Genomic DNA, 24,195 nt, shown 5'->3' on the forward strand with positions numbered 1-24,195 from the left:
TGTTACGTTACAGCCTTATTCTAAAATGGATTAAATCAACTTGTTTTTCTCATCAATCTACACACAATACCCCATAATGTCAAAGCGAAATACAGTTTTTATTTTATTTTTTGCAAATGTATTAATATTAAAAAAACATAAATAGCTTATTTACATAAGTATTCAGATTTGCTATGAGACTCAAAATTGATATCAGGTGCATCCTGTTTGGATGATTTGGAAAGGCACACACCTGTCTATATAAGGTCCCACAGTTGACAGTGCATGTCAGAGCAAAATCCAAACCATGAGTTCGAAGGAAATGTCCGTAGCGCTCCGAGACAGGATTGTGTCGAGGCAAAGATCTGAGCAATGGTACCAGAACATTTCTGCAGCTTTGAAGGTCCCCAAGTACACATTAGCCTCCATCATTCTTAAATGGAATAAGTTTGGAACCACCAAGACTCTTCCTGGAGCTGGCCTCTGGCCAAAGTGACCAATCGGGGGAGAAGGGCCCTCTGAGACTCTCTTAGATAGAGAAGGAGAGGGGAGGGGCAAGGAGAGAGAAAAGATAGAGAGAGACCTAGAAAGGTAGAAGAGGGATGAACAGATAGAGAGAAGGCAGAGAGGGAGAAGAGGCAGAGAGGGAGAAGAGGCAGAGAGGGAGAAGAGGCAGAGAGGGAGAAGAGGCAGAGAGAGAGAAGAGGCAGAGAGGGAGAAGAGGCAGAGAGGGAGAAGAGGCAGAGAGGGAGAAGAGGCAGAGAGGGAGAAGAGGCAGAGAGGGAGAAGAGGCAGAGAGGGAGAAGAGGCAGAGAGGGAGAAGAGGCAGAGAGAGAGAAGAGGCAGAGAGGGAGAAGAGGCAGAGAGAGAGAAGAGGCAGAGAGGGAGAAGAGGGAGAGAGGGAGAAGAGAGAGAGAGGGAGAAGAGAGAGAGAGAGACCTAGAAAGGTAGAAGAGGGATGAACAGATAGAGAGAAGGCAGAGAGGGAGAAGAGGCAGAGAGGGAGAAGAGGCAGAGAGGGAGAAGAGGCAGAGAGGGAGAAGAGGGAGAGAGAGACCTAGAAAGGTAGAAGAGGGATGAACAGATAGAGAGAAGGCAGAGAGGGAGAAGAGGCAGAGAGGGAGAAGAGGCAGAGAGGGAGAAGAGGGAGAGAGAGACCTAGAAAGGTAGAAGAGGGATGAACAGATAGAGAGAAGGCAGAGAGGGAGAAGAGGCAGAGAGGGAGAAGAGGCGGAGAGGGAGAAGAGGCAGAGAGAGAGAAGAGGCAGAGAGGGAGAAGAGGCAGAGAGGGAGAAGAGGCAGAGAGGGAGAAGAGGCAGAGGGAGAAGAGGCAGAGAGGGAGAAGAGGCAGAGAGGGAGAAGAGGCAGAGAGGGAGAAGAGGCAGAGAGAGAGAAGAGGCAGAGAGGGAGAAGAGGCAGAGAGGGAGAAGAGGCAGAGAGGGAGAAGAGGCAGAGAGGGAGAAGAGGCAGAGAGAGAAAAGAGGCAGAGAGGGAGAAGAGGGAGAGAGAGACCTAGAAAGGTAGAAGAGGGATGAACAGATAGAGAGAAGGCAGAGAGGGTGAAGAGGCAGAGAGGGAGAAGAGGCAGAGAGGGAGAGGAGGCAGAGAGGGAGAAGAGGCAGAGAGGGAGAAGAGGCAGAGAGGGAGAAGAGGCAGAGAGAGAGAAGAGGCAGAGAGGGAGAAGAGGGAGAGAGAGACCTAGAAAGGTAGAAGAGGGATGAACAGATAGAGAGAAGGCAGAGAGGGAGAAGAGGCAGAGAGGGAGAAGAGGCAGAGAGGGAGAAGAGGCAGAGAGGGAGAAGAGGCAGAGAGGGAGAAGAGGCAGAGAGGGAGAAGAGGCAGAGAGGGAGAAGAGAGAGAAGAAGTAGAGATAGCGAGCTCCCAGGGGATGTCTTCTCTTTTCTCACAGTCCTGAGTTTGATTTGTCTGGTGTCGTGAGGAGAGGAGGACTCAAACTACTCTACATCTCTGTGGATCTGTGGAAAAGAGGGAGAGAACCGGAAGATACGGAGACAGATATAGATGGATAGAGAGCTCTGTCATGAGGAGAGGAGGACTCAAACTACTCTACCATCTCTGTGGATCTGTGGAAAAGAGGGAGAGAACCGGAAGATACGGAGACAGATATAGATGGATAGAGAGCTCTGTCATGAGGAGAGGAGGATTGGAGCCATTCTGCCATGCCGTCTCTCCATGGAAGGAAAGAGGGAGAGAGAGAGAGAGAGAGGGAGAGAGGGAGAGAGAGAGAGAGAGAGAGAGAGAGAGGGAGGGAGGGAGGGAGGGAGAGCAAGAGAGAGAGAGACCAGCCTCTCTCAGATTGTCTCTGAGACATGCGATTACCAGACAGACTCTCAGCTGAAGGTAACAGGCCAGGGCAGGAGGCAGGAGCTGGAGTGATGGAAGACACTTCAGAGCAGAAAAACAGAAAACACTACCCCTACCTCCTTACCTCCCTAACACTACATGTTATAACAAACAGTACCCCTACCTCCCTAGTACTACATGTTATAACAAACAGTACCCCTACCTCCCTACCTCCCTAGTACTACATGTTATAACAAACAGTACCCATACCTCCCTAACACTACATGTTATAACAAACAGTACCCCTACCTCCCTAGTACTACATGTTATAACAAACAGTACCCCTACCTCCCTAACACTACATGTTATAACAAACAGTACCCCTACCTCCCTAGTACTACATGTTATAACAAACAGTACCCCTACCTCCCTAGCACTACATGTTATAACAAACAGTACCCCTACCTCCCTACCACTACATGTTATAACAAACAGTACCCCTACCTCCCTACCACTACATGTTATAACAAACAGTACCCCTACCTCCCTAGTACTACATGTTATAACAAACAGTACCCCTACCTCCCTAGTACTACATGTTATAACAAACTGTACCCCTACCTCCCTACCTCCCTAGTACTACATGTTATAACAAACAGTACCCCTACCTCCCTACCTCCCTAGCACTACATGTTATAACAAACACTACCCCTACCTCCCTAGTACTACATGTTATAACAAACAGTACCCCTACCTCCCTACCTCCCTAGCACTACATGTTATAACAAACACTACCCCTACCTCCCTACCTCCCTAGCACTACATGTTATAACAAACACTACCCCTACCTCCCTACCTCCCTAGCACTACATGTTATAACAAACACTACCCCTACCTCCCTACCTCCCTAGCACTACATGTTATAACAAACACTACCCCTACCTCCCTAGTACTACATGTTATAACAAACACTACCCCTACCTCCCTACCTCCCTAGCACTACATGTTATAACAAACACTACCCCTACCTCCCTAGTACTACATGTTATAACAAACAGTACCCCTGCCTCCCTAGTACTACATGTTATAACAAACAGTACCCCTACCTCCCTACCTCCCTAGTACTACATGTTATAACAAACAGTACCCCTGCCTCCCTAGTACTACATGTTATAACAAACACTACCCCTACCTCCCTAGTACTACATGTTATAACAAACACTACCCCTACCTCCCTACCTCCCTAGTACTACATGTTATAACAAACTGTACCCCTACCTCCCTACCTCCCTAGTACTACATGTTATAACAAACAGTACCCCTACCTCCCTACCTCCCTAGCACTACATGTTATAACAAACACTACCCCTACCTCCCTACCTCCCTAGTACTACATGTTATAACAAACAGTACCCCTACCTCCCTAGTACTACATGTTATAACAAACACTACCCCTACCTCCCTAGTACTACATGTTATAACAAACACTACCCCTACCTCCCTACCTCCCTAGCACTACATGTTATAACAAACACTACCCCTACCTCCCTAGTACTACATGTTATAACAAACAGTACCCCTGCCTCCCTAGTACTACATGTTATAACAAACACTACCCCTACCTCCCTACCTCCCTAGTACTACATGTTATAACAAACAGTACCCCTGCCTCCCTAGTACTACATGTTATAACAAACAGTACCCCTACCTCCCTAACACTACATGTTATAACAAACAGTACCCCTACCTCCCTACCTCCCTAGTACTACATGTTATAACAAACAGTACCCCTGCCTCCCTAGTACTACATGTTATAACAAACACTACCCCTACCTCCCTAGTACTACATGTTATAACAAACAGTACCCCTGCCTCCCTAGTACTACATGTTATAACAAACACTACCCCTACCTCCCTACCTCCCTAGTACTACATGTTATAACAAACAGTACCCCTGCCTCCCTAGTACTACATGTTATAACAAACAGTACCCCTACCTCCCTAACACTACATGTTATAACAAACAGTACCCCTACCTCCCTACCTCCCTAGTACTACATGTTATAACAAACACTACCCCTACCTCCCTACCTCCCTAGCACTACATGTTATAACAAACAGTACCCCTACCTCCCTACCTCCCTAGTACTACATGTTATAACAAACAGTACCCCTACCTCCCTACCTCCCTAGTACTACATGTTATAACAAACAGTACCCCTACCTCCCTACCTCCCTAGTACTACATGTTATAACAAACACTACCCCTACCTCCCTACCTCCCTAGTACTACATGTTATAACAAACAGTACCCCTACCTCTCTACCTCCCTAGTACTACATGTTATAACAAACAGTACCCCTACCTCCCTACCTCCCTAGCACTACATGTTATAACAAACACTACCCCTACCTCCCTAGTACTACATGTTATAACAAACAGTACCCCTACCTCCCTAGTACTACATGTTATAACAAACAGTACCCCTACCTCCCTACCTCCCTAGCACTACATGTTATAACAAACACTACCCCTACCTCCCTAGTACTACATGTTATAACAAACAGTACCCCTACCTCCCTAGTACTACATGTTATAACAAACAGTACCCCTACCTCCCTAGTACTACATAAACAGTAGGAAGAGAACTCAGACAGACTCTCACATCAAGTCAAACACACACACACACACACACACACACACACACACACACACACACACACACACACACACACACACACACACACACACACACACACACACACACACACACACACACACAGACAGTAGTAGGTGAACTCCCGTTGCTCAGACTCTCACTTCAAGTCACGTTACAGTTTTTTTTCAATCACTTCGGCACAATTGTCAGATGTATATTTTCAAACTGTTAACACTCGTATGTTCAGAATCTTTGATTGTGCATTCATTGGGGTTTCACACATCTTCCAACCCCGCAGCGCATTTACACACACCAACCGCTAAATGTTGTTTTTCTTCATGCTTTGTTTGTTCTTTTCCATTTTATGTCTTTCACTGATAAGCTACCCAGGGAAGGGCTGAAACTAGCCTAAAAAATAAGCTTCATGAAATCAATCATTTGCTAACATCAGATAACATTCATATACTGGCCCTCGCTTCATACTCGTCGCCAAACCCACTGGCTCCAGGTCATCTACAAGTCTTTGCTAGGTAAAGCCTCGCTTTATCTCAGCTCACTGGTCACCATAGCAGCACCCACCCGTAGCATGCACATCTCACCTCATTTGCTTACATTGTATATAGACTTATTTTTCTACTGTATTATTGACTGTATGTTTGTTTATTCCATGTGTAACTCTGTGTTGTTGTATGTGTCGAACTGCTTTGCTTTATCTTGGCCAGGTCACAGTTGTAAATGAGAACTTGTTCTCAACTGGCCGACCTGGTTAAATAAAGGTTGTGATAAAAAAATGCTGGGTTCATAGTCTGAGTCAGGCGCAGGACACAGGTTTGAGAAAAACACAAAAGTCTTTACTCAAAAATATATTCAAAAACCGTAATAACTCCAACAAGGAAACATAACGTATAGAGAAACCCTCCAACACACACGGTAACACAAAACAATCACGGACAAAACAGAAAGGTAGACGAGAGGGTAAAATAAGGAACATAATAAGGGAATAGAAATCAGGTGTGCGTAATCAAGACAAAACAAAAGGAAAAAAGGAAACATGGATCGGTGATGACTAGAAAGCCGGTGACGTCGACCGCCGAACGCCGCCCGGACAAGGAGAGGAGCTGACCTCAGCCGAAGTCGTGACAAAGGTGAAATAAAAATAAAATAATAATTAATAAAAATACTGTATTAGCCATTTCTGAGACTCACTTAGATGATACAGCAGTAGCAATACAAGGATATAACATCTATAGAAGAGACAGGAATGCCTGCGAGGGAGGTGTTGCTGTATATATTCAGAGCCATATCCCTGTAATGCTTAGAGAAGATCTTATGTCAAGTGTTATTGAAGTGTTGTGGGTTGCAGGTTCACTTGGCACATCTAAAGCCTTTTCTTTTGGGTTTGTTGCTATAGTCCACCAAGCGCTAACAGTCAGTATCTAAATAATGTGTGTGAAATGCTTGATAGTGTATGTGATGTAAACAGAGGTCTACTTTCTTGGGGACCTGAATATTGACTGGTTTTCATCAAGCTGTCCACTCAAGAGGAAGCTTCTTACTCTAACCAGTGTCTGTAATCTGGTTCGGGTTATTAATCAACCAACCAGGGTGTTTACAAGAGGAAGCTTCTTACTGTAACCAGTGCCTGTAATCTGGTTCGTGTTATTAATCAACCAACCAGGGTGTTTACAAGAGGAAGCTTCTTACTGTAACCAGTGTCTGTAATCTGGTTCAGGTTATTAATCAACCAACCAGGGTGTTTAACAAGAGGAAGCTTCTCACTGTAACCAGTGTCTGTAATCTGGTTCAGGTTATTAATCAACCAACCAGGGTGTTTAACAAGAGGAAGCTTCTCACTGTAACCAGTGTCTGTAATCTGGTTCAGGTTATTAATCAACCAACCAGGGTGTTTAACAAGAGGAAGCTTCTCACTGTAACCAGTGTCTGTAATCTGGTTCAGGTTATTAATCAACCAACCAGGGTGTTTAACAAGAGGAAGCTTCTCACTGTAACCAGTGTCTGTAATCTGGTTCAGGTTATTAATCAACCAACCAGGGTGTTTAACAAGAGGAAGCTTCTCACTGTAACCAGTGTCTGTAATCTGGTTCAGGTTATTAATCAACCAACCAGGGTGTTTAACAAGAGGAAGCTTCTCACTGTAACCAGTGTCTGTAATCTGGTTCAGGTTATTAATCAACCAACCAGGGTGTTTAACAAGAGGAAGCTTCTCACTGTAACCAGTGTCTGTAATCTGGTTCAGGTTATTAATCAACCTGCCAGGGTGTTTACAAACACTACAGGAACAAGATCATCCACATGTATCCATCACATTTCTACTAATACTGTAGAAATGTGTTCTAAAGCTATATCCCTACCCATTGGATGCAGTGACCACAATATAGAGCCAAAGTTACAACAGCTGGGCCTAAAATAGTGTATAAGAGATCATACAAAATATTTTACTGTGACTCTTATGTGGATGATGTTAAACATATGTGTTGGTCTGATGTGATTAATGAGGAGCATCAAGACGTTGCACTTGATGAATTTATGAAATTGCTTCTTCCAATTATTGATAAATATGCACCTGTTAAGAGACTGACTGATAGAACTGTTATGGATCCATGGATTGATGAGGAATTGAAAAACTGTATGGTTGAAAGAGATGGGGCAAAAGGAGTGGCCTATCTGACTGGCTGTACATCTGACTGGCTGTACATCTGACTGGCTGACTTACTGCAAAATGAGAAATTATGTGACTAAACTCAACAAAAAGAAGAAGAAACTGTATTCTGAAGCCAAGATCAATGATATAAAGAATGATGGAAAAAAACTTTGGAGTTACTTTAAATTAAATTATGGGCAGAATGACAAATTCAACTCTTTCATCCAATCAGATGGCTTATTCATCACAAAACCATTTTGATGTTGGCAATTTTTTAAATTATTATTTCATTGGCAAGGTAGGCAGGAAATGTCAGCAACGAACAGTGAGCATAAAAAAACTAATAATGAAAGAAAAGTTAGTGTGGGAGAGGTGGGGAAATTTTTGTTATCAATCAATAATGACAAAACTCCTGACATTGACAACTTAGATGGAAAGTTACTGAGGATGGTAGCTGACTCTATAGCCACTCCTATCTGTCATATCTTTAATCTGAGACGAGAGGAAAGGCTTTGTCCTCAGGCCTGGAGGAAAGTCTTTGTCCTCAGGCCTGGAGGAAAGTCTTTGTCCTCAGGCCTGGAGGGAAGCCAAAGTCATTCCGCTACCCAAGAGTGGTAAAGAGGCCTTTACTGGTTCTAACAGCAGACCTATCAGCTGCCAGCTCTTAGCAAACTGCTGAGAAAAAAATTGTGTTTGGCCAAATACAATGCTATTTCTCTGTAAACAAATGAACAACAGACTTTCAGCATGCTTATAGAGAAGGGCTCTCAACTTGTACTGCACTGACACTAATGACTGATGATTGGCTGAAAGAAATTGATAATAAGAAGCTTGTGGGAGGTGTACTGTTAGATTCCAGTGCAGCCTTCTATATTATTGACCATAACTTGTTGTTGAAATACACACAGTACCAGTTAAAAGGTAGGACACACCTCATTCAAGGGTTTTTCTTTATTTTTTATTATTTTCTACTTTGTAGAATAATAGTGAAGACATCAAAACTATGAAATGACACATATGAAATCATGTAGCAACCAAGAAAGTGTTAACAAAAATCTAAATATATTTTAGATTTTAGATTCTTCAAAGTAGACACCCTTTGCCTTGATGACAGATTTGCTCACTCTTGGACCTAGACTTGGCACTCCGGTACCGCTTGCCGTGCGGTAGCAGAGAGAACAGTATATGACTTGGGTGACTGGAGTCTTTAACCATTTTTAGGGCCTTCCTCTGACACCGCGTAGTATATAAGTCCTGGAAGGCAGGAAGCTTGACCCCAGTGATGTACTGGGCCGTACGCACTACCCTCTGTAGCACCTTACGGTCGGACAACGAGCAGTTGCCATACCAGGCGGTGATGCAACCGGTCAGGATGCTCTCGCTGGTGCAGCTGTAGAACTTTTTGAAAATATGGGGACCCATGCCAAATCTTTTCAGTCTCCTGAGGGTGAATAGGCATTGTTGTGCCCTCTTCATGACTGTCTTGGTGTGTTTGGACCATGATAGTTCGTTAGTGATGTGGATACCAAGGAACTTAACTCTCCACCCGCTCCACTACAACCCCGTCGATGTTAATGGGGGCCTGTTCGGCCCTCCTTTTCCTGTCGTCCACGATCAGCTCCTTTGTCTTGCTCACGTTGAGGGAGAGGTTGTTGTCCTGACACCACATTGGCAGGTCTCTGACCTCCTCCCTATAGGCTGTCTCGTGGTTGTCGGGGATCAGGTCTACCACTGTTGTGTCATCAGCAAACTTAATGATGGTGTTGGAGTTGTGTTTGGCCACGCAGTCATGGGTGAACAGGGAGTACAGGAGGGGACTAAGCTTTTATAAATCAGAGAAAATCAGAGCTGTCTTTATACATCAGAGCTGTCTTTATAAATCAGAGGTGTCTTTATAAATCAGAGATGTCTTTATAAATCAGAGGTGTCTTTATAAATCAGAGCTGTCTTTATACATCAGAGAAAATCAGAGCTGTCTTTACAAATCAGAGCTGTCTTTATAAATCAGAGGTGTCTTTATAAATCAGAGCTGTCTTTATAAATCAGAGAAGATCAGAGTTGCCATTATAAATCAGAGGAAATAAGAGCTGTCTTTTTAAATCAGAGATGTCTTTATAAATCAGAGGAAATAAGAGCTGTCTTTTTAAATCAGAGATGTCTTTATAAATCAGAGAAGATCATACCATTAACAACACATCATAACCCACACTGCTACATCATACCATTAACAACACATTGTAACTGGCCAGGGGCCCCACACTGCTACATCATACCATTAACAACACATCATAACTGGCCAGGGGCCCCACACTGCTACATCATACCATTAACAACACATCATAACCCACACTGCTACATCATACCATTAACAACACATCATAACTGGCCAGGGGCCCCACACGGCTACATCATACCATTAATAACACATCATAACTGGCCAGGGGCCCCACACGGCTACATCATACCATTAATAATACATCATAACCCACACGGCTACATCATACCATTAATAATACATCATAACTGGCCAGGGGCCCCACACGGCTACATCAGGCTTCGTTATTGTCATGCTCATTAGAATATGAGTCATTATCATATTGTTGCCAAGGAGATATTTCAGTGTTTCTACACCTGGTTTGCATATCATTGATTTAAAGAGTTTGGTTGTCCTGTCTCGGGGTGATCACACATACGCACACAGACCGGAAATTGAAAACTTCCGGAGGGAAGGCTACTGCCCTCCAGACCTGGACATACATGGATGCACACACACACAAGACATACACACAACACACACACACAGCACACACACACACACACACACACACAAGACATACACACACACATACACACACACAAGACATACACACACACAAGACATACACACACACACAAGACTTACACACAAGACATACACACACACACAAGACATATACACACACACACACACACACACACACACACACACACACACACACACACACACACACACACACACACACACACACACACACACACACACACACACACACACACACACACACACACACACACACACACACACAAGACATACACACACACACAAGACATACACACACACCAAGACATACACACACACACAACACATACACACACACAAGACACACACACACACACACACACACACACACACACACACACACACACACACACACACACACACACACACACACACACACACACACACACACACACACACACACACACACACACACACACACACACACACACACACACACACACGTGCACACCACACACTCTCTCTTTATCCATATGACCTAGTCAAAGATCAGGCTTCTATAATGCCAGGAGCTTTTACAGCAGTCGTTGGGAATAATTCCTATGGGGATATGCATAAAGAAAACCATACAGTGCATTCAGGAAGTAGTCAGAGCCCTTCACTTTTTCCACATTTTGTTTCGTTACAGCCTTATTCTAAAATGGATTCTATTGTTTTTTTCTCATCATACCCCATAATGACATCACAATACCCCATAATGACATCACAATACCCCATAATGACATCACAATACCCCATAATGACAAAGCAAAAACTGTTTTTTAGAAATGTTTGCAAATTTATTACAAATTTAAAAAACAGAAATATCTTATTTCCTTAGGTATTCAGTCCTTTTACTATGAGACTCGAAATGGAGCTCAGGTGCATCCTGTTTCCATTGATCCTCCTTGAGATGTTTTTACAACTTGATTGGAGTCCACCTCTGGTCCTCTCCCTATGGTGCTCTCCCTCATCCTCTCTCCCATTTCCTCCCTCTCTCTACTAAAATAACAAAACATTCCTCTCTCTCCCCCAGCCTCTGAAAATGCACTGCCGTAGCTGTGCGTTGGTCACCAGCTCTGGTCACCTGATGGGTGGTGGTCGCGGCGAGGAGATCGACCGGGCGGAGTGTGTCATCCGTATGAACGACGCCCCCACGGCGCTGGGGTACGGGCGAGACGTCGGGCGCCGCACCTCGCTACGCGTCATCGCTCACTCCAGCATACAGAGGGTCCTACGGAACCGCCACGAACTGCTCAACACATCCCAGGTTAGATGAAACATGTTATAAGATATAAATACATCCCAGGTTAGATGATACATGTTATAAGATATAAATACATCCCAGGTTAGATGATACATGTTATAAGATATAAATACATCCCAGGTTAGATGATACATGTTATAAGATATAAATAAATCCCAGGTTAGATGATACATGTTATAAGATATAAATACATCCCAGGTTAGATGATACATGTTATAAGATATAAATACATCCCAGGTTAGATGATACATGTTATAAGATATAAATACATCCCAGGTTAGATGATACATGTTATAAGATATAAATACATCCCAGGTTAGATGATACATGTTATAAGATATAAATACATCCCAGGTTAGATGATACATGTTATAAGATATAAATACATCCCAGGTTAGATGATACATGTTATAATATATAAATACATCCCAGGTTAGATGGTACATGTTATAATACATCCCAGGTTAGATGATACATGTTATAATATATAAATACATCCCAGGTTAGATGGTACATGTTATAATACATCCCAGGTTAGATGATACATGTTATCAGATATAAATACATCCCAGGTTAGATGGTACATGTTATAAGATATAAATACATCCCAGGTTAGATGATACATGTTATCAGATATAATACATCCCAGGTTAGATGTTACATGTTATCAGATATAATATATCCCAGGTTAGATGGTACATGTTATAAGATATAATACATCCCAGGTTAGATGGTACATGTTATAAGATATAAATACATCCCAGGTTAGATGATACATGTTATAAGATATAAATACATCCCAGGTTAGATGATACATGTTATCAGATATAATATATCCCAGGTTAGATGATACATGTTATAAGATATAAATACATCCCAGGTTAGATGATACATGTTATAAGATATAAATACATCCCAGGTTAGATGATACATGTTATAAGATATAAATACATCCCAGGTTAGATGATTCTCCGGGATTTCAAATGTGCATCTTGTGTGTTACTGTTATTGGTTGAACAGCCACACTCTCGACTCCGAACTAGACATATGACGACGGGGGACACAGTGTTATCTACTGGGGACTCTATAGGACACAGTGTTATCTACTGGGGACACTATAGGACACAGTGTTATCTACTGGGGACAATATAGGACACATTGTTATCTACTGGGGACACTATAGGACACAGTGTTATCTACTGGGGACACTATAGTACACAGTGTTATCTACTGGGGACACTATAGGACACAGTGTTATCTACTGGGGACACTATAGGACACAGTGTTATCTACTGGGGACACTATAGGACACAGTGTTATGTACTGGGGACACTATAGGACACCGTGTTATCTACTGGGGACACTATAGAACACAGTGTTATCTACTGGGGACACTATAGGACACAGTGTTATCTACTGGGGACACTATAGTACACAGTGTTATCTACTGGGGACACTATAGGACACAGTGTTATCTACTGGGGACACTATAGGACAGTGTTATCTACTGGGGACACTATAGGACACAGTGTTATGTACTGGGGACACTATAGGACACCGTGTTATCTACTGGGGACACTATAGAACACAGTGTTATCTACTGGGGACACTATAGGACACAGTATTATCTACTGGGGACACTATAGAACACAGTGTTATCTACTGGGGACACTATAGGACACAGTATTATCTACTGGGGACACTATAGGACACAGTATTATCTACTGGGGACACTATAGGACACAGTGTTATCTACTGGGGACACTATAGGACACAGTGTTATCTACTGGGGACTCTATAGGACACAGTGTTATCTACTTGGGAGACTATAGGACACAGTGTTATCTACTGGGGACACTATAGGACACAGTATTATCTACTGGGGACACTATAGGACACAGTGTTATCTACTGGGGACACTATAGGACACAGTGTTATCTACTGGGGACACTATAGGACACAGTGTTATCTACTGGGGACACTATAGGACACAGTGTTATCTACTGGGGACACTATAGGACACAGTATTATCTACTGGGGACACTTTAGGACACAGTGTTATCTACTGGGGACACTATAGGACACAGTGTTATCTACTGGGGACACTATAGGACACAGTATTATCTACTGGGGACACTATAGGACACAGTAGTATCTACTGGGGACTCTATAGGACACAGTGTTATCTACTGGGGACAATATAGGACACAGTGTTATCTACTGGGGACACTATAGGACACAGTGTTATCTACTGGGAACACTATAGGACACAGTGTTATCTACTGGGGACACTATAGGACACAGTATTATCTACTGGGGACTCCATAGGACACAGTGTTATCTACTGGGGACACTATAGGACACAGTGTTATCTACTGCGGACACTATAGGACACAGTATTATCTACTGGGGACACTATAGGACACAGTGTTATCTACTGGGGACACTATAGGACACAGTGTTATCTACTGGGGACACTATAGGACACAGTGTTATCTACTGGGGACACTATAGGACACAGTGTTATCTACTGGGGACTCTATAGGACACAGTGTTATCTACTGGGGACACTATAGAACACAGTGTTATCTACTGGGGACACTATAGGACACAGTATTATCTACTGGGGACTCTATAGGACACAGTGTTATCTACTGGGGACTCTATAGGACACAGTGTTATCTACTGGGGACAATATAGGACACAGTGTTATCTACTGGGAACAATATAGGACACAGTGTTATCTACTGGGGACAATATAGGACACAGTGTTATCTACTGGGGACACTACAGGACACAGTGTTATCTACTGGGGACACTATAGGACACAGTGTTATCTACTGGGGACACTATAGGACACAGTATTATCTACTGGGGACACTATAGTACACAGTGTTATCTACTGGGGACACTATAGGACACAGTGTTATCTACTGGGGACACTATAGGACACAGTGTTATCTACTGGGGACACTATAGGACACAGTGTTATGTACTGGGGACACTATAGGACACAGTGTTATCTACTGGGGACACTATAGGACACAGTATTATCTACTGGGGACACTATAGGACACAGTGTTATCTACTGGGGACTCTATAGGACACAGTGTTATCTACTGGGGACAATATAGGACACAGTGTTATCTACTGGGGACACTATAGGACACAGTGTTATCTACTGGGGACACTATAGGACACAGTGTTATCTACTGGGGACACTATAGGACACAGTGTTATCTACTGGGGACACTATAGGACACAGTGTTATCTACTGGGGACAATATAGGACACAGGTATATCTACTGGGGACACTATAGGACACAGTGTTATCTACTGGGGACACTATAGGACACAGTGTTATCTACTGGGGACACTATAGGACACAGTGTTATCTACTGGGGACACTATAGGACACAGTGTTATCTACTGGGGACACTATAGGACACAGTGTTATCTACTGGGGACTCTATAGGACACAGTGTTATCTACTGGGGACACTATAGGACACAGTGTTATCTACTGGGGACACTATAGGACACAGTATTATCTACTGGGGACTCTATAGGACACAGTGTTATCTACTGGGGACACTATAGGACACAGTGTTATCTACTGGGGACACTATAGGACACAGTGTTATCTACTGGGGACACTATAGGACACAGTGTTATCTACTGGGGACTCTATAGGACACAGTGTTATCTACTGGGGACACTATAGGACACAGTGTTATCTACTGGGGACACTATAGGACACAGTATTATCTACTGGGGACACTATAGGACACAGTATTATCTACTGGGGACTCTATAGGACACAGTGTTATCTACTGGGGACACTATAGGACACAGTGTTATCTACTGGGGACACTATAGTACACAGTATTATCTACTGGGGACACTATAGGACACAGTATTATCTACTGGGGACTCTATAGAACACAGTGTTATCTACTGGGGACACTATAGGACACAGTGTTATCTACTGGGGACACTATAGGACACAGTGTTATCTACTGGGAACAATATAGGACACAGTGTTATCTACTGGGGACAATATAGGACACAGTGTTATCTACTGGGGACAATATAGGACACAGTGTTATCTACTGGGGACACTATAGGACACAGTGTTATCTACTGGGGACTCTATAGGACACAGTGTTATCTACTGGGGACACTATAGGACACAGTGTTATCTACTGGGGACTCTATAGGACACAGTGTTACGCTTTGAGTACACGTCCTGGTAATCTGTCTGACCCCGCATCTTTTTGAATGTTGACTTGTTTAAAGGTCTTGCTCACATTGGCTACGGAGAGCGTGATCACACAGTCGTCCGGAACAGCTGGTGCTCTCATGCATGCTCCAGTGTTGCTTGCCTCGAAGCAAGCATAAAAGGTATTTAGCTCGTCTGGTAGGTTCGCGTCACTTTGCAGCTCGCGCTTGGGTTTCCCTTTGTAGTCCGTAATAGTTTTCAAGCCCTGTCACGTCCGACAAGTGTCAGAGCCGGTGTAGAAGGATTCAATCTTAGTCCTGTATTGATGCTTTGCCAGGTTCGTCTGAGGGCATAGCGGGATTTCTTATAAGCGCCTGGATTAGTGTCCCGCTGCTTGAAAGTGTCAGCTCTAGCCTTTAGCTCGGTGCGGATGTTGCCTGGAATCCATTGCTTCTGGTTGGGAAATGTACATACGGTCACTGTTGGATGACGTCGTCGATGCACTTATCAATGAAGCTGGTGACTGAGGTGGTGTACTCCTCAATGCCATTGGATCAATCCCGGAACATATTCCAGTCTGTGCTAGCAAAACAGTTCTGTAGCATCCGCGTCCTCTGACCACTTCCGTATTGAGCGAGTCACTGGTGCTTTAGTTTTTGCTTGTAAGCAGGAATCAGGAGGATAGAATTATGGTCAGATTTGCCGAATGAGGGCAAGGGAGAGCTTTGTACATGTCTCTGTGTGTGGAGTAAAGGTGGTCTAGAGTTTTTTCCCTCTGGTTGCACATGTGACATCTTGGTAGAAATTAGGAAAAATGAATTTAAGTTCCCCTGCATTAAAGTCCCCGGCCACTAGGAGCACCGCTTCTGGATGAGCATTTTCTTGTTTGCTTATGGCCTTATACAGCTGGTTGAGTGGCCTTATACAGCTTGTTGAGTGGCCTTATACAGCTGGTTGAGTGGCCTTATACAGCTAGTTTGATTCTGGTCTTATACAGCTGGTTGAGTGGCCTTATACAGCTGGTTGAGTGGCCTTATACAGCTAGTTGAGTGGCCTTATACAGCTGGTTGAGTCTGGTCTTATACAGCTGGTTGAGTGGCCTTATACAGCTGGTTGAGTGGCCTTATACAGCTGGTTGAGTGGCCTTCTACAGCTGGTTGAGTGGCCTTCTACAGCTGGTTGAGTGGCCTTATACAGCTGGTTGAGTGGCCTTATACAGCTGGTTGAGTGGCCTTCTACAGCTGGTTGAGTGGCCTTATACAGCTGGTTGAGTGGCCTTATACAGCTGGTTGAGTGGCCTTATACAGCTGGTTGAGTGGCCTTATACAGCTGGTTGAGTCTGGTCTTATACAGCTGGTTGAGTGGCCTTATACAGCTGGTTGAGTGGCCTTATACAGCTGGTTGAGTCTGGCCTTATACAGCTGGTTGAGTGGCCTTATACAGCTGGTTGAGTGGCCTTATACAGCTGGTTGAGTGGCCTTATACAGCTGGTTGAGTGGCCTTATACAGCTGGTTGAGTGGCCTTATACAGCTGGTTGAGTGGCCTTATACAGCTGGTTGAGTGGCCTTATACAGCTGGTTGAGTGGCCCTCTACAGCTGGTTGAGTGGCCCTCTACAGCTGGTTGAGTGGCCTTATACAGCTCGTTGAGTGGCCTTATACAGCTGGTTGAGTGGCCTTATACAGCTGGTTGAGTGGCCTTATACAGCTGGTTGAGTGGCCCTCTACAGCTGGTTGAGTGGCCCTCTACAGCTGGTTGAGTGGCCTTATACAGCTGGTTGAGTGGCCTTATACAGCTGGTTGAGTGGCCTTATACAGCTGGTTGAGTGGCCCTCTACAGCTCGTTGAGTGGCCTTATACAGCTGGTTGAGTGCGGTCTTAGTGCCAGCATCGGTCTGTGGTGGTAAATAGACGGCTACGAATAATACAGATGAGAACTCTCTTGGTAGATAGTGTGGTCTACAGCTTATCATAAGGTACTCTACCTCAGGTGAGCAGAACCTCGAGACTTCTTTAATATTAGACATTGCGCACCAGCTGTTATTGACAAATAGACACGGTCCCTCGCCCCTCGTCTTACCAGACGTAGCTGCTCTGTCCTGCCTATACATGGAGAAGCCAGCCAGCTCTATATTATCCGTGTCGTCGTTCAGCCAAGTCTCGGTGAAACATAAGATATTACAGTTTTTAATGTCCCGTTGGTAGAATAGTCTTAATCGTAGATCATCCAGTTTTTTTGCCCAATTATTGGCCAATAATAGTGGTGGTTTCCCTACTTGTCGGCAAATTCTTACAAGGCACCCCGCCCTCCTCCCTCTTTTTCTCCGTCTTTTCTTCACGCTGATGACGGGGATTTGGGCCTTGTCTCAACAAAGCAGTATACCCTTCGCGTCGGAATCATTAAAGATAAAATCTTCGTCCATTTCGAGATGAGTTATCACTGTTCTGATGTCCAGAAGTTCTTTTCGGTCATAAGAGACGGTAGCAGCAACATTATGCATAAAATAAGTTGCAGACAATGTGAAAAAACACACAAAATAGCACAGTTGGTAATGTTACATGTAACATTACATCCCCCCCCCCCCTCCAGAAAACAGTGTTTATCAGTAGTGACATTACATTCTCCTCCCTCCAGGACACAGTGTTTATCAGTAGTGACATTACATTCTCCCCCCTCCAGAATAACAGTGTTTATCAGTAGTGACATTACATTCTCCCCCCTCCAGGACACAGTGTTTATCAGTAGTTACATTACATTCTCCCCCCTCCAGGACACAGTGTTTATCAGTAGTTACATTACATTCTCCCCCCTCCAGGACACAGTGTTTATCAGTAGTGACATTACATTCTCCCCCCTCCAGGACACAGTGTTTATCAGTAGTTACATTACATTCTCCCCCCTCCAGGACACAGTGTTTATCAGTAGTTACATTACATTCTCCTCCCTCCAGGACACAGTGTTTATCAGTAGTAACATTACATTCTCCTCCCTCCAGGACACAGTGTTTATCAGTAGTAACATTACATTCTCCCCCCTCCAGGACACAGTGTTTATCAGTAGTAACATTACATTCTCCCCCCTCCAGGACACAGTGTTTATCAGTAGTTACATTACATTCTCCTCCCTCCAGGACACAGTGTTTATCAGTAGTAACATTACATTCTCCCCCCTCCAGGACACAGTGTTTATCAGTAGTAACATTACATTCTCCTCCCTCCAGGACACAGTGTTTATCAGTAGTAACATTACATTCTCCTCCCTCCAGGACACAGTGTTTATCAGTAGTGACATTACATTCTCCCCCCTCCAGGACACAGTGTTTATCAGTAGTTACATTACATTCTCCCCCCTCCAGGACACAGTGTTTATCAGTAGTGACATTACATTCTCCTCCCTCCAGGACACAGTGTTTATCAGTAGTGACATTACATTCTCCCCCCTCCAGGACACAGTGTTTATCAGTAGTGACATTACATACTACCCCCTCCAGGACACAGTGTTTATCAGTAGTGACATTACATTCTCCTCCCTCCAGGACACAGTGTTTATCAGTAGTGACATTACATTCTCCCCCCTCCAGGACACAGTGTTTATCAGTAGTTACATTACATTCTCCCCCCTCCAGGACACAGTGTTTATCAGTAGTTACATTACATTCTCCTCCCTCCAGGACACAGTGTTTATCAGTAGTAACATTACATTCTCCTCCCTCCAGGACACAGTGTTTATCAGTAGTAACATTACATTCTCCCCCCTCCAGGACACAGTGTTTATCAGTAGTAACATTACATTCTCCCCCCTCCAGGACACAGTGTTTATCAGTAGTTACATTACATTCTCCTCCCTCCAGGACACAGTGTTTATCAGTAGTAACATTACATTCTCCCCCCTCCAGGACACAGTGTTTATCAGTAGTAACATTACATTCTCCTCCCTCCAGGACACAGTGTTTATCAGTAGTAACATTACATTCTCCTCCCTCCAGGACACAGTGTTTATCAGTAGTGACATTACATTCTCCTCCCTCCAGGACACAGTGTTTATCAGTAGTTACATTACATTCTCCCCCCTCCAGGACACAGTGTTTATCAGTAGTGACATTACATTCTCCTCCCTCCAGGACACAGTGTTTATCAGTAGTGACATTACATTCTCCCCCCTCCAGGACACAGTGTTTATCAGTAGTGACATTACATTCTCCCCCCTCCAGGACACAGTGTTTATCAGTAGTGACATTACATTCTCCTCCCTCCAGGACACAGTGTTTATCAGTAGTGACATTACATTCTCCTCCCTCCAGGACACAGTGTTTATCAGTAGTGACATTACATTCTCCCCCCTCCAGGACACAGTGTTTATCAGTAGTTACATTACATTCTCCTCCCTCCAGAACACAGTGTTTATCAGTAGTGACATTACATTCTCCCCCCTCCAGGACACAGTGTTTATCAGTAGTGACATTACATTCTCCACCCTCCAGGACACAGTGTTTATCAGTAGTGACATTACATTCTCCTCCCCCCTCCAGGACACAGTGTTTATCAGTAGTGACATTACATTCTCCCCCCTCCAGGACACAGTGTTTATCAGTAGTGACATTACATTCTCCCCCCTCCAGGACACAGTGTTTATCAGTAGTAACATTACATTCTCCTCCCCCCTCCAGGACACAGTGTTTATCAGTAGTGACATTACATTCTCCCCCCTCCAGGACACAGTGTTTATCAGTAGTTACATTACATTCTCCTCCCTCCAGGACACAGTGTTTATCAGTAGTTACATTACATTCTCCCCCCTCCAGGACACAGTGTTTATCAGTAGTTACATTACATTCTCCTCCCTCCAGGACACAGTGTTTATCAGTAGTGACATTACATTCTCCTCCCTCCAGGACACAGTGTTTATCAGTAGTGACATTACATTCTCCCCCCTCCAGGACACAGTGTTTATCAGTAGTGACATTACATTCTCCCCCCTCCAGGACACAGTGTTTATCAGTAGTTACATTACATTCTCCCCCCTCCAGGACACAGTGTTTATCAGTAGTTACATTACATTCTCCCCCCTCCAGAACACAGTGTTTATCAGTAGTTACATTACATTCTCCCCCCTCCAGGACACAGTGTTTATCAGTAGTGACATTACATTCTCCCCCCTCCAGGACACAGTGTTTATCAGTAGTTACATTACATTCTCCCCCCTCCAGGACACAGTGTTTATCAGTAGTGACATTACATTCTCCTCCCTCCAGGACACAGTGTTTATCAGTAGTTACATTACATTCTCCCCCCTCCAGGACACAGTGTTTATCAGTAGTGACATTACATTCTCCCCCCTCCAGGACACAGTGTTTATCAGTAGTGACATTACATTCTCCTCCCTCCAGGACACAGTGTTTATCAGTAGTTACATTACATTCTCCTCCCCCCTCCAGGACACAGTGTTTATCAGTAGTGACATTACATTCTCCCCCCTCCAGGACACAGTGTTTATCAGTAGTTACATTACATTCTCCTCCCTCCAGGACACAGTGTTTATCAGTAGTTACATTACATTCTCCCCCCTCCAGGACACAGTGTTTATCAGTAGTGACATTACATTCTCCTCCCCCCTACAGGACACAGTGTTTATCAGTAGTTACATTACATTCTCCTCCCTCCAGAACACAGTGTTTATCAGTAGTTACATTACATTCTCCCCCCTCCAGGACACAGTGTTTATCAGTAGTTACATTACATTCTCCCCCCTCCAGGACACAGTGTTTATCAGTAGTTACATTACATTCTCCTCCCTCCAGGACACAGTGTTTATCAGTAGTGACATTACATTCTCCCCCCTCCAGGACACAGTGTTTATCAGTAGTGACATTACATTCTCCCCCCTCCAGGACACAGTGTTTATCAGTAGTTACATTACATTCTCCCCCCTCCAGGACACAGTGTTTATCAGTAGTGACATTACATTCTCCCCCCTCCAGGACACAGTGTTTATCAGTAGTTACATTACATTCTCCTCCCTCCAGGACACAGTGTTTATCAGTAGTTACATTACATTCTCCCCCCTCCAGGACACAGTGTTTATCAGTAGTGACATTACATTCTCCCCCCTCCAGGACACAGTGTTTATCAGTAGTTACATTACATTCTCCTCCCTCCAGGACACAGTGTTTATCAGTAGTTACATTACATTCTCCCCCCTCCAGGACACAGTGTTTATCAGTAGTTACATTACATTCTCATCCCTCCAGAACACAGTGTTTATCAGTAGTGACATTACATTCTCCTCCCTCCAGGACACAGTGTTTATCAGTAGTTACATTACATTCTCCTCCCTCCAGGACACAGTGTTTATCAGTAGTAACATTACATTCTCCCCCCTCCAGGACACAGTGTTTATCAGTAGTGACATTACATTCTCCTCCCTCCAGGACACAGTGTTTATCAGTAGTAACATTACATCCTCCCCCCTCCAGGACACAGTGTTTATCAGTAGTGACATTACATTCTCCCCCCTCCAGGACACAGTGTTTATCAGTAGTGACATTACATTCTCCTCCCTCCAGGACACAGTGTTTATCAGTAGTTACATTACATTCTCCTCCCTCCAGAACACAGTGTTTATCAGTAGTGACATTACATTCTCCCCCCTCCAGGACACAGTGTTTATCAGTAGTGACATTACATTCTCCCCCCTCCAGGACACAGTGTTTATCAGTAGTTACATTACATTCTCCTCCCTCCAGGACACAGTGTTTATCAGTAGTTACATTACATTCTCCCCCCTCCAGGACACAGTGTTTATCAGTAGTGACATTACATTCTCCTCCCTCCAGGACACAGTGTTTATCAGTAGTTACATTACATTCTCCCCCCTCCAGGACACAGTGTTTATCAGTAGTGACATTACATTCTCCTCCCTCCAGGACACAGTGTTTATCAGTAGTGACATTACATTCTCCCCCCTCCAGGACACAGTGTTTATCAGTAGTGACATTACATTCTCCCCCCTCCAGGACACAGTGTTTATCAGTAGTGACATTACATTCTCCCCCCTCCAGGACACAGTGTTTATCAGTAGTTACATTACATTCTCCTCCCTCCAGGACACAGTGTTTATCAGTAGTGACATTACATTCTCCCCCCTCCAGGACACAGTGTTTATCAGTAGTGACATTACATTCTCCCCCCTCCAGGACACAGTGTTTATCAGTAGTTACATTACATTCTCCCCCCTCCAGGACACAGTGTTTATCAGTAGTTACATTACATTCTCCCCCCTCCAGGACACAGTGTTTATCAGTAGTGACATTACATTCTCCCCCCTCCAGGACACAGTGTTTATCAGTAGTGACATTACATTCTCCTCCCTCCAGGACACAGTGTTTATCAGTAGTAACATTACATTCTCCCCCCTCCAGGACACAGTGTTTATCAGTAGTTACATTACATTCTCCCCCCTCCAGGACACAGTGTTTATCAGTAGTGACATTACATTCTCCCCCCTCCAGGACACAGTGTTTATCAGTAGTTACATTACATTCTCCTCCCTCCAGGACACAGTGTTTATCAGTAGTAACATTACATTCTCCCCCCTCCAGGACACAGTGTTTATCAGTAGTGACATTACATTCTCCTCCCCCCTCCAGGACACAGTGTTTATCAGTAGTTACATTACATTCTCCCCCCTCCAGGACACAGTGTTTATCAGTAGTGACATTACATTCTCCCCCCTCCAGGACACAGTGTTTATCAGTAGTGACATTACATTCTCCCCCCTCCAGGACACAGTGTTTATCAGTAGTGACATTACATTCTCCTCCCTCCAGGACACAGTGTTTATCAGTAGTGACATTACATTCTCCTCCCTCCAGGACACAGTGTTTATCAGTAGTAACATTACATTCTCCCCCCTCCAGGACACAGTGTTTATCAGTAGTTACATTACATTCTCCCCCCTCCAGGACACAGTGTTTATCAGTAGTTACATTACATTCTCCTCCCTCCAGGACACAGTGTTTATCAGTAGTGACATTACATTCTCCTCCCTCCAGGACAGTGTTTATCAGTAGTGACATTACATTCTCCCCCCTCCAGGACACAGTGTTTATCAGTAGTGACATTACATTCTCCCCCCTCCAGGACACAGTGTTTATCAGTAGTTACATTACATTCTCCCCCCTCCAGGACACAGTGTTTATCAGTAGTTACATTACATTCTCCCCCCTCCAGGACACAGTGTTTATCAGTAGTGACATTACATTCTCCCCCCTCCAGGACACAGTGTTT

At 44.1% G+C, this 24,195-nt stretch overlaps 2 protein-coding genes across 2 annotated transcripts in view; one reads left to right on the forward strand and one right to left on the reverse strand.

Moving 5' to 3' along the window:
• Nucleotides 1-24,195, reverse strand: part of LOC139550071 (ubiquitin carboxyl-terminal hydrolase 33-like) — a 570,053-nt gene that overhangs the window by 255,436 nt on the left and 290,422 nt on the right. The gene's annotated exons all lie outside the window — the stretch shown is intronic.
• Nucleotides 1-24,195, forward strand: part of LOC139550076 (alpha-N-acetylgalactosaminide alpha-2,6-sialyltransferase 5-like) — a 132,425-nt gene that overhangs the window by 59,922 nt on the left and 48,308 nt on the right. The window contains exon 3 of the mRNA XM_071360687.1: nucleotides 11,459-11,692. Within this exon, the coding sequence (XP_071216788.1) occupies nucleotides 11,459-11,692 (234 nt within the window). The remainder of the gene's footprint in view (nucleotides 1-11,458; nucleotides 11,693-24,195) is intronic.

Source organism: Salvelinus alpinus, chromosome 23, assembly GCF_045679555.1.
Source record: "Salvelinus alpinus chromosome 23, SLU_Salpinus.1, whole genome shotgun sequence".
Lineage (NCBI taxonomy): Eukaryota > Metazoa > Chordata > Actinopteri > Salmoniformes > Salmonidae > Salvelinus > Salvelinus alpinus.